The 15982-nt window shown below is 42.6% G+C and overlaps 1 protein-coding gene across 6 annotated transcripts in view; it reads right to left on the minus strand.

Moving 5' to 3' along the window:
• Positions 1–15982, minus strand: part of NBEA (neurobeachin) — a 579373-nt gene that overhangs the window by 89452 nt on the left and 473939 nt on the right. For all 6 annotated transcript variants that reach the window (XM_071208160.1, XM_071208159.1, XM_071208158.1 and 3 more), the window contains exons 41-43: positions 14959–15076; positions 14522–14624; positions 8546–8661 (exon numbers count right to left, since the gene is read on the minus strand). In XM_071208160.1, coding sequence (XP_071064261.1) covers positions 8546–8661; positions 14522–14624; positions 14959–15076 — 337 coding nt within the window. The remainder of the gene's footprint in view (positions 1–8545; positions 8662–14521; positions 14625–14958; positions 15077–15982) is intronic.

Here is a 15982-nt window from a genome sequence, read left to right on the forward strand (position 1 = left end):
TGATTCTAATACATGCAATAAATTTTATAAGTAAATGTTCTGATATAGTTACATTAAAGCCTTTTTAAATAAAAATTTCCACATAAAAGCCTTGGGACATGGACAATCTACATGCATTTTTGACTTGAATTAAAAATGCACAGTGTATTCAGAAGCATGTGGAAGAAAAAGAGTGATTAAGTAATACTTTGGGACTTTACATTCAAATATTTTTTAACCATGAGTTAGCATGATTACTTTAATTATTTTAGTGAATATTTTTGTGATAAAAAAGTTACTATTTACTATGTTAACTAAAAAGTGATACATTATCATTAAAAAAAAAACCTGTTAGGTTCTGGCACAACTAGGTACTTATTTGCCATTTCCCCCCCTTTTTCTTTAGTTATAGTGTAGCAAATAATTGTGTGCTGTAATTGGTAAGTTTCTTTCCTAGAAGACGAATATTAAATACTTCAAGTCTATGATTCTAATCCACTCAAACAATAAAAGTGAAGCAAAGTAAATGAGATCTCAGAAACACTGGATATGTTTCATCATTTAAAAACAAACTTTTTAATTAAACCATCCAATTTAAGGTTTTTATGTGGCGCTTTAGTTTTGAAGGTAAACTGATCTAGAGACAGCTGACAAAGAAATTATAACTGCAATTCCTTTGTGAAGATGTTAATGACAGCAAACTATTGTTTAATTAGAAGCGTGCAGCATCTGGATTAACACTCTTTAAGAGCGATGTTCCTGGGCTTGTCTGCTTCTTCACACTTTACAGACATTTTGTCATCTCTAGGTCATTAGGAAAGAATTTTTAATGATTTTTCTAGAAGCAAGCAGTTCAAGTTACATCTAATTAGATGACAATAATAAGCCCAACGCATGCAGTAGCTAAATATATACATAATTAACCAGTGAGGGCTTGTACATCACAGAGGAAGAAGTGGAAAATGCTAAACAGGAGAAAAAGGCTGGGGGTGGGGGAAGCTGTGCAGAATTCATTAGCTGATCATATGAAAAACAATGTGAAAACCTTTGAAAAAATCCTCAAACCTAACAGAGGATCTTTTACATGAAGCTGTGTTAGCAACCATTCCATTCGTTTTCAATGCAAGAATGCCACTGGATTTTACTATCTTGTTCACAGTAGTATCTAATAAGATATGAATTGAATTGGGTGTTGTATCTTTCAAAGCACAATGAACAGAGATCAGGTCAATGCAGGCAATCAGAGGCTGAAACCACATTTTTAGCTGAATTCTTGAGTATCATTAAAATTCTTCTACATCATCTTCCAAAATTTAATGTTCTTTAGAAACTTTAAACAACCCAAATGTTTCAAAAACAGTCAAATAAATTATTCCACAGGCCTAACTTGGACTCTCAAGCGGTTTTAAAAAATCTACTTTCAAAGAACAGTTAATGAAATGGAAAAAGTAGAAAGGCAACCTATATATGTAGCAGGCTCCCAATAACATACCACACATGAAGAAGAAAAATAGAAAAATCGCCAAAATGTTAACTGGGATATTTATGGCTAGGTTTATGCATGATTTAAATTTTCTTAATTATACTTTTTCACCTTTTTGATTTTCTATATTAAGTACTTATTAAATTTATATATAGAACAAAATAAAAGTGATGAAAACATATATGGGCTTTTAGGTTAAGTGTCTTTTAAAAACAAGATGCTTTCTGAATATAAACTTTTATGATGTAAAGTATCTTTATAAAACTTACATATAGGAAAATGTGTTTATTTATATGCAATTATATATATATATATCACATATGGGTCTAAAAAGCCACACAAAACATTAATACTAGGACACTGATGCCAAATGTTATAAACCGTTTTACTTTTAAAGCATCTAGAAAAAAAAAATAAAACCAAGTATGAGACCTCAAGAGATAGAGAGCAAAAACTAGGTCATAAAATGTACTTTTCACTTCATATTAAAATCATTATTTTGGGGAAAAAAAACAAAGATAAAACTGAGTGTAAAACAATACCCAAAATATATTTATAGAAAATGTGAAATTATTTTCACATTGACTTATATTTAAAAAAAAGTGAAATCAGAAAAGATTGTTTCATCTTCTCAACCAGGTTCCAACTCTTTTTATTCTCTTTAATCCAGAAAATATAAAGAATCCATTATCTAGCAATTCTAGTGAATTCACAGAAAAGATCACAGAGTCACAGAAAAATCACGCACTCACAAAACTTAAATATTAAATCAATTCTAATAGACAACTACTTACTGAGCAAAACCATTTTTTCTCCTCAGTGACCTCACAATCTCACTGGAAAATAAGACATAGACATAAATAGCTACAACAAACTACCACCAGTGCCAAAATGCGTGTCATGGACAGAGCTATAGAAGAGGTGAGTGCTGCGGGGGATGACTAAGATGACCCGACATGCGCGCCACAGGTCACGGCGGTGGTGCAGTGACAAGGACAGTGCTACAGAAGACGTGAGTGCTCAGAGGCTACGGTGACCTAGGTATGCTCCACAGGTCACGGCGGTGGTGCAGTGACAAGGACAGTGCTACAGAAGACGTGAGTGCTCAGAGGCTACGGTGACCTAGGTATGCGCCACAGGTCACGGCGGTGATGCAGTGACAAGGACAGTGCTACAGAAGACGTGAGTGCTCAGAGGCTACGGTGACCTAGGTATGCTCCACAGGTCACGGCGGTGGTGCAGTGACAAGGACAGTGCTACAGAAGACGTGAGTGCTCAGAGGCTACGGTGACCTAGGTATGCTCCACAGGTCACGGCGGTGGTGCAGTGACAAGGACAGTGCTACAGAAGATGTGAGTGCTCAGAGGCTATGGTGACCTAGGTATGCTCCACAGGTCACGGCGGTGGTGCAGTGACAAGACAGTGCTACAGAAGATGTGAGTGCTCAGAGGCTACGGTGACCTAGGTATGCTCCATAAGACCACAGCCACAGTGCAGTGACAAGGACAGTGCTACAGAAGACGTGAGTGCTCAGAGGCTATGGTGACCTAGGTATGCTCCACAGGTCACGGTGGTGGTGCAGTGACAAGGACAGTGCTACAGAAGATGTGAGAGTGCACAGAGGCTACGGTGACTTAGGTATGCTCCACAAGACCACAGCCACAGTGCAGTGCTTCTCCAAGTGTGCTCTCTGCACCAGTGGCGTCAGCACTACCTGGGGACTTGTTAGAAAGGCAAAATTTTGAGCCCCACCCTAAGCCTACTGAATCAGCTCTGGGGTGCCCCAGCTATCTGGAAAGGCCTGCAGGTGTTCTGAGGCCCACAGATGAGGACCTCTGGCCCAGGGTCTCTGGAGGTGCCACCAAGAGAGCCCCTGGCCCTGGGCCCTCCCCAGGCCCGCAGGGTGCAGGTGAGGGCGGCCTGGCCCCTGGCCCCGGGCAGAACAGAGCTCCTGGGATGTGCGGAGGCCTCTCTGAGCTGCGCTGGACTTCAGTTTCACCTGGTGCCCAGTTCTCTTTCTTTAACCCCCAGAGGCAATTCCAAGGGCACGCTCCAATAGCCCTCTGTGACTCAGGCAAGTACTAGGGTGTGTCACACCTCATTTCTTCATCTGTGAAAGGGGGGGAGCACCAGAACCAATCCTGAGGGTACCGGAGGACTAGATGAGCAAATACCGACAGAACACTTGGGAAAACTTCTGGCACAATGGAAATCATTTAATAAGCGTTGACTATTAGGTTCTTTTTTCTGAATGTTGATGTTAATAATTAGAGAAATGTTTCTAAACGTCTATTTAAAGATAGAAGTCAAACATTTCTTGGTTTTGGATTACCCAGGAAATTAAATATGATTTGTCAATAAAATACCAGTATCCTTTCAAGAAATGATAAGGCTTTGCTTTCAATCAATTGACTTAAATTAACAAGTATTTTTATTTACTGACCAATAACTGTACCCCTAAGACTGTGCTACATGGAGGTACGATTGTTTTGTGGCACGTAAAACAGCTCAACGGTGCCGTTTATTCTAGGATCCCAGGCAACTCTGAGAAGCATTTCACCCAGAAGAAGATGAATGGATCCACAGCCAGGAGGCCAGGCCATTCTAAGGATCGGCTTCCCTAGCAAGTACTCAATTTTGGCGTTAGTGAAGCCACCCCCAAATCTTCAGTGTTGGTGGCAGCATAAACTGGCATGCCCGCCTTACATTTCTTGGCAAGGGAAGAATTAGCAGGAATACATCCAGGGCTGTACCTCAACAAGGTTTATGTTTATAACTTTTCCAATTGTCTAAAGGCTCTAGATGAAGGTTCATCTTGCTGGCCTAATCATCCCCTCTTAAAAACGCTTTAAGAGCTCATTTAAAGCCCATCTCTTCTAAGGAGGCTTCCTGGACTAGACGAGCAAGTAATCTCTCACTTCTCTAAACTTAATTACACTTAATGGCCCTTCATCGCATACTTTCTTGTGTGGTCTAAATGTTTTTATATGCAAATCTTATTCTCATAATTAGATTTTAAATGGCAAGAGCAATGGTGCTCAAATTTTATGCTTCAGAGCCACCTGGCAGGCTATCAGCATCACAGTTTCCGACTCCAAAAGTCTGGGGTGGGGCCCAATAGTGTACGTCTCTCCAAGTCCCCTGGAGCTGCCGGAGCTGCCTGGGCAGGGCTGTGCTTTGAGAACCACTGCGCCAGTGCCTGCTACAGCGACTGAGGCTGCAGGAGGACAGCACGGCCTGATGACAGTGACTTTCACTCTCTTTCCATATCTGTTGCCACTACTTTAATCCAAGTCTTGACCCTATACTTGCTTTCTTCGTGGAATGCCCGCTGCTTACTTTCTAGTGAATTCTTACCTGTATTTTAACTTCCAACTTCAGGGTCACCAGGGAACAGCCTCTCCTGGTCTCTTAGTTTTTTAAGTGTTGGCTTCTGGATCTGCAACCCCAAGTGGCTTTGTACGCCTTCCAGACTGCTGGTGTCCTTGGCCTTTTTCCTGACTCTTCTGTGATCTCTCCTCAAAGGCAGAAGCCAGGCTGCTCTTGCCTCTGTAGTGCCCGGGCCAAGCAGAGGGCTCAGCTAACCAGCTGAATCGGCAGCTGAATCAGCTAACCAAAAGAAGCGGCAGCCTGGCTGCACATCTCTGCTCCCGAAGCCCCTCCCAGCAGTGCTATCCCCAGGCTCCCTCCGCTCTGTGTCGTGCCACCCAGAGTCATCGGCTCATTTTTCCTGCAACGCCACCCTGGATTCCCTTCTCCTCCAAAACTAGACCGAATCCTAAATACCTAACTAGACTTTTTGCAGCCTGGCTTTTAAAAAATACAGCTCTGCTGCGTGACACTGTGAGACTCAAGTCCACTGACACGTCACACACATTCAAATGGCAGAAATGCCAGTGCTGCTGTTTCCTCCTGAAGCAAATACATTCTTCAGTTTCTCTGCTTTGCTCTCACAGCAGTCTTTACTTACTGCGATTATTCAACACCTAGTATCACCTCTCTTAACATGTTCTTTTATTTACTTATATAGTATTTACCATCTAGACTTTAAGTGCTCAAGTTCCTGGTCCCTATTTTATACTCCTTTTTATCCTAGGGCTTAGACTCTACCAAGCTTTAATGTTTAGTTTTGAAAATGTAAAGGAAGTACTCGATACATTTAAAAATCAGTGGCTGAGAGAAGTGGCTGCGGCTCAGTCAGCTGGGCTCCCCTCCACCATGTGGGAGGCCCTGGATTCGCGTCCTGGGCCCTCCGTGTGTAGGCAGGCTCGCCCGTGCACCACAGAGAACTGATGGCCAATGTGCTGCGGAGAGCTGACGGCCCATGTGCCATGCCATGGAGAGCTGGTGTGGCAAGACGATGCAGCAAAGGGAGACAGGCAGATACAGAAAAAAAAACCGCACAGCGAATGGACACAGAGAAGAGACAGCAAAGAAAGGAACAAGCCACAAGGGGGGGAATAAATAAATAAATCTTTAAAAAAAAAATCAGTGGCTGATACATCTTTCAGGCCATCAAATTAAACAGGACCCAAAGCCTCGAAGAAGAGTAGGAAGACACTTTTAAGCCTCTCGTTGTCTGTGTGCTCTGGCTTGGGGACCAAGGAGCATCCCAACAAGGAAAGAGCCCGTCTGCCTCCCGACTACGCCCGGGCATCTTTCAGAGGTGGTCTAGTGCAAGACCTGCCCTGGCTTCCCAGAGCCAGGCAGAAAGCAGCAAGGCAGAAGTGGAGGGGGCTAGAGGTGCCCGGGCCCTGCTGTGTGCAAAGGAGGGGGAAGGCGCGGACGCTGGGGGCGCCTTTGAAACAGTGAGTGAGATAACAAGGGCAGCGTAATCTCCTCACGAATCCCGCCAGGGAGGGAAGGGCCTTGCAGAAGAGCAGAGCCAGGTAAGAGGAGTGCCAGCCAGCCTGGAAGCTGAGCTGAGAACAAGACACACCACTCTGCCTCCTGCCTCACGTCGAGCAGCTCCACGTGGTCAGCAGCACTGCGGAACAAAAGCCTGTGCCTGCCGAACGGTATACATTGGGTCTTGATGGATCTCTCGGGAATGGATAAAAAGAAACACCCAGCAAAGGGAATGTGGGAAAAACGACTGGAGAAGACCATAAAGAGAACACTGTCGTGAAGAATCAAATAAAGATCCACGCAGGTGAAAATAATACGAGGAGCAAGAAGAACATTTGAATGGAGAGTTTGCAATCTTTCTTATGATGCAAAGACAAAGAATAATCTTTTGTCCACTTTATGTATTTTAATCCAAAAAACAAACATTTACTAATAATCTAGATAATGAACAGTAAATTGCGTTGACAAAGACAAGGAATGAATGAGGAGTAAAACTTCTTTTCTCATGTGGAGGTGATTGAAAAATGTCCATACATTTTGGAGCTCAAATTAAGAGAAAGAGAGTTTAGAGGGCTTTAAAAAATTTATACGTAAACCTCTAAAGGAATTAATAACAAGGTATCTATTTTCTAAATCAACAAAGAAATGTGCAAAAAATTATTTGTATGGCCAAAGAGAAACAAAACAATTCAAAAACAAGAAAGCGTTAAAAACAATAGCATGAAATAAGAGTAAACATATCAGTTATTATGACACATACAAACATGTTAAACATTGTGATGGGAAGTTTAAAAGTCTAAGATAGAATTACAAGTTGAAATTCAACCTATCCCCTCAGAAACAAAGCTGGCAAAGAAGGGGCAGCCCTGGGACTCTATCCCTCTTCTCTTTGGCACGAAGCTTACGTTCTTTTTGTTATATCATGTTGTTTACCTAAATATTCTAATCAAATTAAGTTCTTAACATTTCAGATGATTACAGCCATTCTACATGTGAAAATGATGTGCTAGCTGAATGGTATAACATGTTTCTTTTATTTCTGAGGGAGTACGTAAGTTTCTTAAAGGTATGTGTGGGTGAGTATATCATGACACATATGAAGATATGCTGTGTAGGTCATGAAGATACTATGAAGACAGATGTATATACTTGTGATATATGATCAAACATAAAATAAAACTCAATATATGTCATAAAACAATTCGGTTGTACCTCTAGTATCCTATTAGCAAAGGCACTAACATTATAATATGTATTAAATGATTAATACGCAAAAACACTTCAACATTTCAGATGACTTTTTATCTCTCCTGTTAGCAGCTAATATTCTCTTGCCTAGCTAACACTTACCTTTATCATCCATAATTAACATATACCGTGCACCAACGTCCACACTTATGGATGATGGATCTAGAAGAGTAATTCTTTCTATGCAATGATCAGAGAACACTGTTGTAAACTCAGGGCCTGAGCCTTCATAACAGAATAACCATAAGTAAGCAGATATATTTATTTATGAGGTTATTTAAATACATCTGATTGCAAAATGTTTTTGTAGAGGCTGATTTGCAGAAGAGAACTCTTTATAATAATTCAACATGAATAAGGACTTCTAGAGCTTAATTTAGGAAAAAATAAAGAGGCACTTAAATCTCATTGACATGTTGAACCACTGACAGCCACTGATCTAGCAGAGACCAAAGCACTGCCTTCTTTCAATTTACACGTATGGTACTGCCAAGGTTGATGGCAGTTACTCATCATTTGGAAAATGTAATCTGATTTTATGTTTTTATTTTAAGATTTTAAGAAAAAACCCTGCTGTAACCCAATCATGCCATGATCCAGGTGACATCTGTACGAGGCAGGATTCCGCCGTAACTCTCCTGTCTAGCTGCTCTGGCTGGCAATGACAAAGCAGTGAAATTACATTTTCCCATTATTATTTCCAGACACTCTCTGGCAATGGTTTGTTGACTCTAATAAACCTTCAGACAAAGCTGTCAGCAAAGGAAATGGCAGAAGGAGAGCTGGGAAGAGCCTCTTCGACAATACATGCATTTAGTCTTGGAACTAGCTTGTACAGTTTCTGATGAAATGTAATGTGAGGGCCTTAATATTTATTCTAATGCTGTATTTGAATTTCAGAGAGAAAAATGCATTCTTTCGAATCATGCTACTAATGATTTCGATGAAGATAAACATAGTCTGAGAGTAAAGAATGAGACATCTTACCTGCTATTGTATTAAGAAACATCAAATATTCAAAGTTTGATATTTCCCTTCTTTGCCAACGCTGAGTCATGTTGGAAGATTTGTAAAGTTGTCGCGGGGTGGCCAATGAGATCCTCCTAGTGAGTAAGAATATCATAAAAAGACAGTCTCTTTTAACTTAGAGCTTTAAAAAATCCAGTGCTAACAAACATGCTGGTTTGTTTTCCTTCAGTTTAAAATAATGTATGGCTTATTCTTCCTACATGAATTACAAAATACATTTTGACTGCAGGTATTAACACTAACTGAAAATTTTATTATAGAGAAGATACGTCCAACTACTCAGGATAAATCTATTCTCTATCATATGGCTGCAGATGGACAGGTCAAGAAGAATAAACAAAGGTAAAACTCAAAATAAGCCGAGGGAGCTTTGCTACACTAGGGCACGTCTCCTCGCTGCTGGCCAGCCAGGCAGGCGGCTCGGAGGCTCCCACGAAAGCCTCGCTCTGCAGGAGCTGCCCCTCGCCCTCGCCCCAGCCCCCGCGTGGCCTCTGCCTGCGCAGGCACCGCCGATCACGCACGAGAGCAAAGCAGCCGGGAACCCTGCACCGTGCAGGGTCAGGAGGCAGGATGTGGGCCCAGCGTGAGGGGGCACCAGGGTAATCTGTGCAATGGTCGGCCTTCTGTGGACCGAAGTGCTTGCCTAGAAAATTACACAGGCTGGCCCTGTTGGTGAAAGCGTGATGAGCCTATGGCGTTTCCAAAATGATTAGCACCTAAGATAGAGGTTCCCAAACCTTTTCAATTTGTGGCACCCTATTAGCAAAGGTACTAACATTGCAATCTGTAGTAAATGATTAAAATGCAAAAACATTTTCACATTTCAGATGACCTTTTTACCCTTTCCTGTTCACAAATAAAGCCTCCTTACTATCTATTTAATGAACAGCTATGTCGTAGCTATCCGAAATGGAATGCTCATAAATGGAATTCTCAAGCAGGCACAATCCCTCCTCCACGGGGGTGTGCCTCTGCTGGGCACGGCGAAGCTTCTCAAGCCTCAGGATCGAACCCGACACCCCATCGCCATCTCCTGCTCCACACTGATTTCTTACCTGGTACTTGGTTTTTATCACAGCAACCACCAAAAAGTCAGGTTCAAAAAGGTAAGATGCCATCGCAAGTCGAAACCTTGAACTAACCTGAGGTAATAGCTTGTTGGGGTCTGCCTGATGGTTGCTGTGCTAAAACGTACACCACCCACCCACTGTGAGTTCATGGTTACGTCCCAGGGAGGACAACGCGCGCGGTTGGGATCCGTGGACTTCAGGCGATTTTTTTCCACCCCGTGGGTTATTCTCAAGCATTTCTACTCACGTGCAATCTCAAGAGGCATTGTCTCGCACACAGGGGGGGCTAAAATATGTTGGGTGAAGGGAGGGGCAGGGAAGGAGGAGGCAGAGGAAGCCATGCCATCTCTAAATCAAATCTGAAGTAAGAGTTCTAAGAATAACTGTATGTAACAACGCTTAAAGTATTAACGTAATGAATTGGAGCAGCGGGCTCACACGCCAGCACTTTTGAATACCTTTCTTACTTATACCTGTTTGAGGTAACAGACCCTACCAATTCCCAAAGAACTGCCTGAGTCTAACGGTTCATTTAATTGGAATGGTAAAGACATACACATTTAATACTTCAGTCCTATAATTCAGTGCATTTTTCGATTCCTTTATAATATGGTTTCACAGGGCTACATAAAAGGATTCCAGGTTTGGATTCAGACTGGCACCAATATCCAGAATTTATCCAGGTACACATCCATTCACACGACTGTTTCAAGCTCTAAACGTTAGCCCTGTTTCTGACTCTGTCGTGGCAAGATGCTAAAATGTTTTCTGAATTACCAAAGAATTAGTGAACTCTGCATAGCCCAGTTTGCACTTGTGTTCCTATTATAATCATATTCTTGGTAATCTGACTAATATTGTCACCTGCAGCAGGCTCACTCTGTTAGAAGCAATATATGTAAGTGATGTCTTAAATTCTTTCGTTGACTTTTTGAACCCAGAAAATGTAAGAAGCAAAATGCTGATCTGGAAATAGTTCTGATCATGTAAAAACCCAACCCCAATCCAACCCCAGACAAACCAAACTGGTCGGTGGTAAACTGAAAGCAGTGAGACTTACAGGAGAAAGTCACCATGACATTCTTAGAATATGGAAGAGTGAGGAAAAGAAATGCAGACACAGGAAGTTAATTTAGAAAAGCAGATTGTTAGCAAGTGCAGGGAAGGAAGAGTTGTTCTGTCACTGGTCTGTCTTTCCCACTTTAGCACCATAAGCAACTTGTGTGCAGGGGCTGTCCTTTTCTTACGGGGTCCCCAGCAATGAGCAATGCTGGAGTATGGGGGGTTGTCTCAGCGAGCCCACACACCTGCCCTGAGTGATTAGCCATCCACCCTGAGAGAGACGTGAGGCCAAAAAATAATTGACAATCCAATCATGTGAAGAAGAAAAATGGGAACAGTAAACCAACAGGGCTGCTCAAAAGATCCTATAGTAGGTTTAGATACTAGCATGCGTGTAGCTGGGAACACCTGGGCTACAGCAGGATGCTTTTCAGGTATTAGGTATTACAATAAATGGTGACCATTTCAAATAATCAGTCCTGCGGGTACTGCAGGGAATGGAACTGAAGTGCAGAATCCATCAAATGCAAAATTAACGGGCTGCACTGGTGGTCTGAACAGGACGGCAGCGAGTGTGGAGGGCGGCGAACAGGGTCCCAAGGGACCACGGGCAAGGTGAAGAGCTTCGCTGAGTCCAGATTCCTGTGTAAGCAGCTAGAAGCCCACTGCTTTAACAAGTCAGTTGTTGTAAGACTTAAAGGAGATAAAGCTCATAACCGAAAGCACAAAGCACCATGCTTGGCACATGGAAGGGCTCAATCGACAAGACTCCTAAGATGAACTAATTAAACAGGCTCTCAGGCTCTGCCGGCTTCTGAGAACACTCCCTTTGTCCTAAGCCTTTGCTCATAAGCAGCGATCTGGTTTGCAATGTGATCTTGTCCAAGAAGTGGTCTAAATTATTCTGGCAGATCCACCTGCTTCAAAATGGATAAACTGGCACTGTTATTTATATATCAGGGCGGTGGACTTGGCCCAGTGGTTAGGGTGTCCGTCTGCCACATGGGAGGTCCGAGGTTCAAACCCCGGGCCTCCTTGACCCATGTGGAGCTGGCCCATGCACAGTGCTGATGGGCGCAAGGAGTGCCCTGCCACGCAGGGGTGTCCCCCGTGTAGGGGAGCCCCACGTGCAAGGAGTGTGCCCCATAAGGAGAGCCGCCCAGCGCGAAAAAAAGTGCAGCCTGCCCAGGAATGGTGCCACACACACTGAGAGCTGACACAACAAGATGATGACACAACAAAAAAAGAGAAACACAGATTCCCATGCCGCTGACAACAACAGAAATGGACAAAGAAGATGCAGCAAATAGACACAGAGAACAGACAACTGGGGGGGGGAGGGGAGAGAAATAAATAAATAAATCTTTAAAAAAAAAAAATCAGTCTCTTATGGGTTTAGCTTAGAGTAAGTTCCCTAGAGTCTGATAAATGTTTCTTAAGCTGGCAAAACCCAGAGTCAAGAAAGCAAAGCCGAGAATGGGTCCCCAGGCCTCAGGGGTTCCACGCAGGCACTATCCACGAGGGGCTTCCGCTCCCAGGTCAGCCAGCATCCCATCCCCTTGGGAGGACCCTAACAGAACAAGGTCTACGGATGTGCATCTGTCCGCCTGTCTATCCATCCACCCACGTGGGCACATGCGTCTATATAAGGGCATGGGGCACACGTGTGTTTAAGGGCCTTAGAGTTTACAACGTGCCTTCACTTTATTATCTCAACAGTCTCAAAGAGTCTGTTCTACAGCAGATATGAGTGGTGCTCCTCTCCCCTGCTGCATTCACTCTTTTGACCAGTATGTCCTGGGTACCTGTTATGTCCCAGGCCCTGTTCCTGTCACCCAGGTAGGAGCGGCAGGTCTGAGCCTCGATTCAGAGTACCCTCTGCTACTCCTAAGGCTACATCGCTCAAGAAATATGCAAAGCAGAACCGGTAGGGATATTATTAGGAAACCAAGAGCAGGTTGAGCCTCTGGGGGAAAAGCAACAAAAGGGTGTCAGAAGATCAAATGGTTTTATTAAGTAACAGAGAAACCAAACTACTGAACTTCTATTTCGCTTCTAGTTTTCTATTAATAAGAATGGGCTTTTAAAAGTTAAATGTGGTTCAAAGAAAAATGATACCCGTAGTAGGTAAGAAAGAGAGAGAGACAGTTCCAGGTTGTTCTAAATGAATTCAGGTGCAAGCAAGTCCAAGAGCACCGAAGGACACACACCGTCGAAAAACCCCTGCTGGTCATCTTTGAGAAATCACAGCCACTGACAGAGATGCCAGGAGACAGGAGATTATTTTTTTAAGGGAAAAGTTAGATCCAGATAATACCTATTTGTGAGTTCTCAATGTCAACTCCTGGAAAGATTCTTGAACTGATGTTTAAATAGTTTGTAAGCACTTGGGAAAGGAAATAGTGATTACGATGAGTCAGCTTTGATTCAGTAAGAACACGTCTTGCAAAACTAACTTCATTTTCCTTTTTTGATAGATTAAATGCATTTTCCCTTGACCTGTATTTTATATAAGTGCTTCATTATCTACTAATGTCTCCATTTAATCTTGTCTTTCTACTAGCAAATATCCTAAACGTGTGTGTACATGTCAGCGAATTAGTCTGCTATCAGCTTAAAGAGAACAGACACGCCGGAAGGCCGGGTAGCACTTGGAAAGCACCTCCGCCGCCAGGCGCACTGCTAGGGGTGTGACTAGAAGACGAGAAGGACACGCACAGGCCCTGTCTCTAAACGCCTGGAGCCGACTGGAAGGAGAACAGGCCACGACTGCTTTTCCTTCCGACCCTTGCCGCTCTGTCATGGCTTTGGGAAAATAAGGTCCTATGTGTCGGAAGCTGCTGCCACTCAAACCACTGTCCCTTTCCTCCGCGTCCACAGAAATCCCACTGCGTGCGGGCAGGGGTGCCCAGGTCGGGGTCTCTGCTTTCCTGAGCTCTGGGGGAGAATGGCTGAGCCGGGAGCTCACTGCCCTTGGCAGGGTGGCCCTTCCTGGAGGCTGCTGAGCAGTGGACCCTCCTAGAACAGAGAAGTCCGAGGAGAAACCCCACGTGTCCTTCTCCTATGGGGACTTGGTATGTAAAGACTGACCACGAGGCCATCGAGAGGTTGCCAACACCAGCCTCTGGCCCAGTGCTGGCAACTCCCTCATTGCACCTCTTTGCATTTAAAGAAACAAACAGTCGTTCAAGCCACTTTTAGTCAGGTACTTGGTTACTTGTGGCCAAATACAGACCAACTGATATCACCCATAAATACTATGTTTTCTACTTGCACTGGTATGTATCAATAAAATAAGATTTCAAAATGACGTTTTTAAAATACCAGGACGAAAGGTTTAGGAAATGGTTAAAATGACATCATAATTAATGACTACTAATCTCAAAAAAGTCTAAGGGTTTTTCTACTCTAATGAAATGCATTTACACACAGCATTTATAAAAACATAATTTATATGCTATTACACAGCATTGATCACAAACATCTTGAGGCTTTCTGAATGACTCAGGCAAGATCTTAATAATCAAACTGTTTAATAATACTTTAGCTAGGATATGCAATAAGCTTTTTACTTACTCATTTATATGAGTGTGGCAGAATGTTAAATACAATTATGCCCTATTTTGTTATTCTTAAAACAGCTGTTTTTCATAATCTATTTCCCTATAAACGACCTGAAGAGCAAGAAAATTCCTTAGTCCTCAAAAATAATCGTACTGGCATACCCACATTTATATTTCTGTCACACTGAGACTAAAGCATGTTAACAAATCATAGAAAGTGTGTAATATGATATAATTACCTGGCTTGTGGTAGTCCATAGCTGGTCCCTACTCCAACCCGAGGCAAGCTGTAGACAACTTTTTTTACTGTTGCTTGATCAGGGAAATTAAACATCACCGAGGCTGTGGTAAGAAGGAAAACACACAATTTAGAAAACCACAGGAGGGCTCACCATCAACTTCAGAAATCACTTTCAAGTGCCGATCATCATTTATTGTAAAGGTAATGCATTTTCTTGGAAAATCAGCTTTCTGTATAACTTCATCCATGAGAAATCTCGGGTTACACATTTCTAAACAAATTATTTCTTATTTATTTATATTTTGTTTGTTTCTGCAAAAGCTTATCAAAAAGAAATATTTCAGCAAGGGAAAAATCAAGATAGTATCACACCATGCAAATGAATAACATCCAAATAGAAGCACATTTTCTTTTAAATTCTTTAAGGGGACCTACTTCGGTTTGCCATAAACACTTCCAAAGCAGTGTTTTGTAGGAGATAACGCCTTGAAAATACAGCTCGTATTTCGCTGAACATCCATTTTCCATGAAGTCCTTCAGTATATGCAAGAACCTAAAAGGAACAGTTCAAAGGGAAGTTTCAATTAATAATATACGTACCTAAGACATATTCTGACGGAACCTTAGCTAGTGCTGTAGAAAAGTCGTAAATTTGAGATGATGTTCCTGAATTCATGACACATCACAACATTGTCAATCATCTGACGCTTTATAGTTGCAAAGCTCTGCCTTTCTAAATTTTCTTAGCTGATGAGGAAATGAAGGTGCAGAAAAGTTATATGTTCAGGGTGACCCTGTGACTTAGAAAGCCTTGTAAGTAATAATTGGGTCAGATGACCACTTGTGACATACATAGTTGTTTCTTCTCCAATATACCTTCTCCCCCTTTTCCCTTGCTTACTGGAAACCCAGTTTTCCTCAAAGTATCCACATGGTCACCCCCACATAGGATCAGGGTTGGTCTAAGCCAGGGGACACCAAACTTTTTTCAAAGGCCAGATAGTAAATATTTTAGGATTTTTAGGACAGGCCGTCCCTGATGTAACTACTCAATTCTTTCACAGTAGCATGAAAACAATCATAGATGATACCTTCGTGAACAGCTGTGGCTATGTTAATAAAACATTATTCACAAGAACAGGGCCAGGCTGAATTTGGCAGAGGACCACAGTTTGACTGATGCATCGTCTAAGCCTACCTGATAGTCTTGTGCCCAGTTTTCCTTGCAAGCTAGGGGGAGGTCCTCTGACTCATCTCTGGCTAATGGGTGGGTATGTTTCAGAAACGCCTATAAAATGAGTTGTATGCAGCTCACACACCCCTTTATCCTCCTTGCTTGAATGAAGAGGTGATGGTTGGAACTGTAGCAGCCACTACAAGGGACTTACAGCAAGGTGGGTCAATGTTGAGTTGCTGAAACAAACTCACCACCCACACCTGGACTTTTTGTTCTATTGGA

Source organism: Dasypus novemcinctus, chromosome 15, assembly GCF_030445035.2.
Source record: "Dasypus novemcinctus isolate mDasNov1 chromosome 15, mDasNov1.1.hap2, whole genome shotgun sequence".
Classification (NCBI taxonomy): Eukaryota; Metazoa; Chordata; class Mammalia; order Cingulata; family Dasypodidae; genus Dasypus; species Dasypus novemcinctus.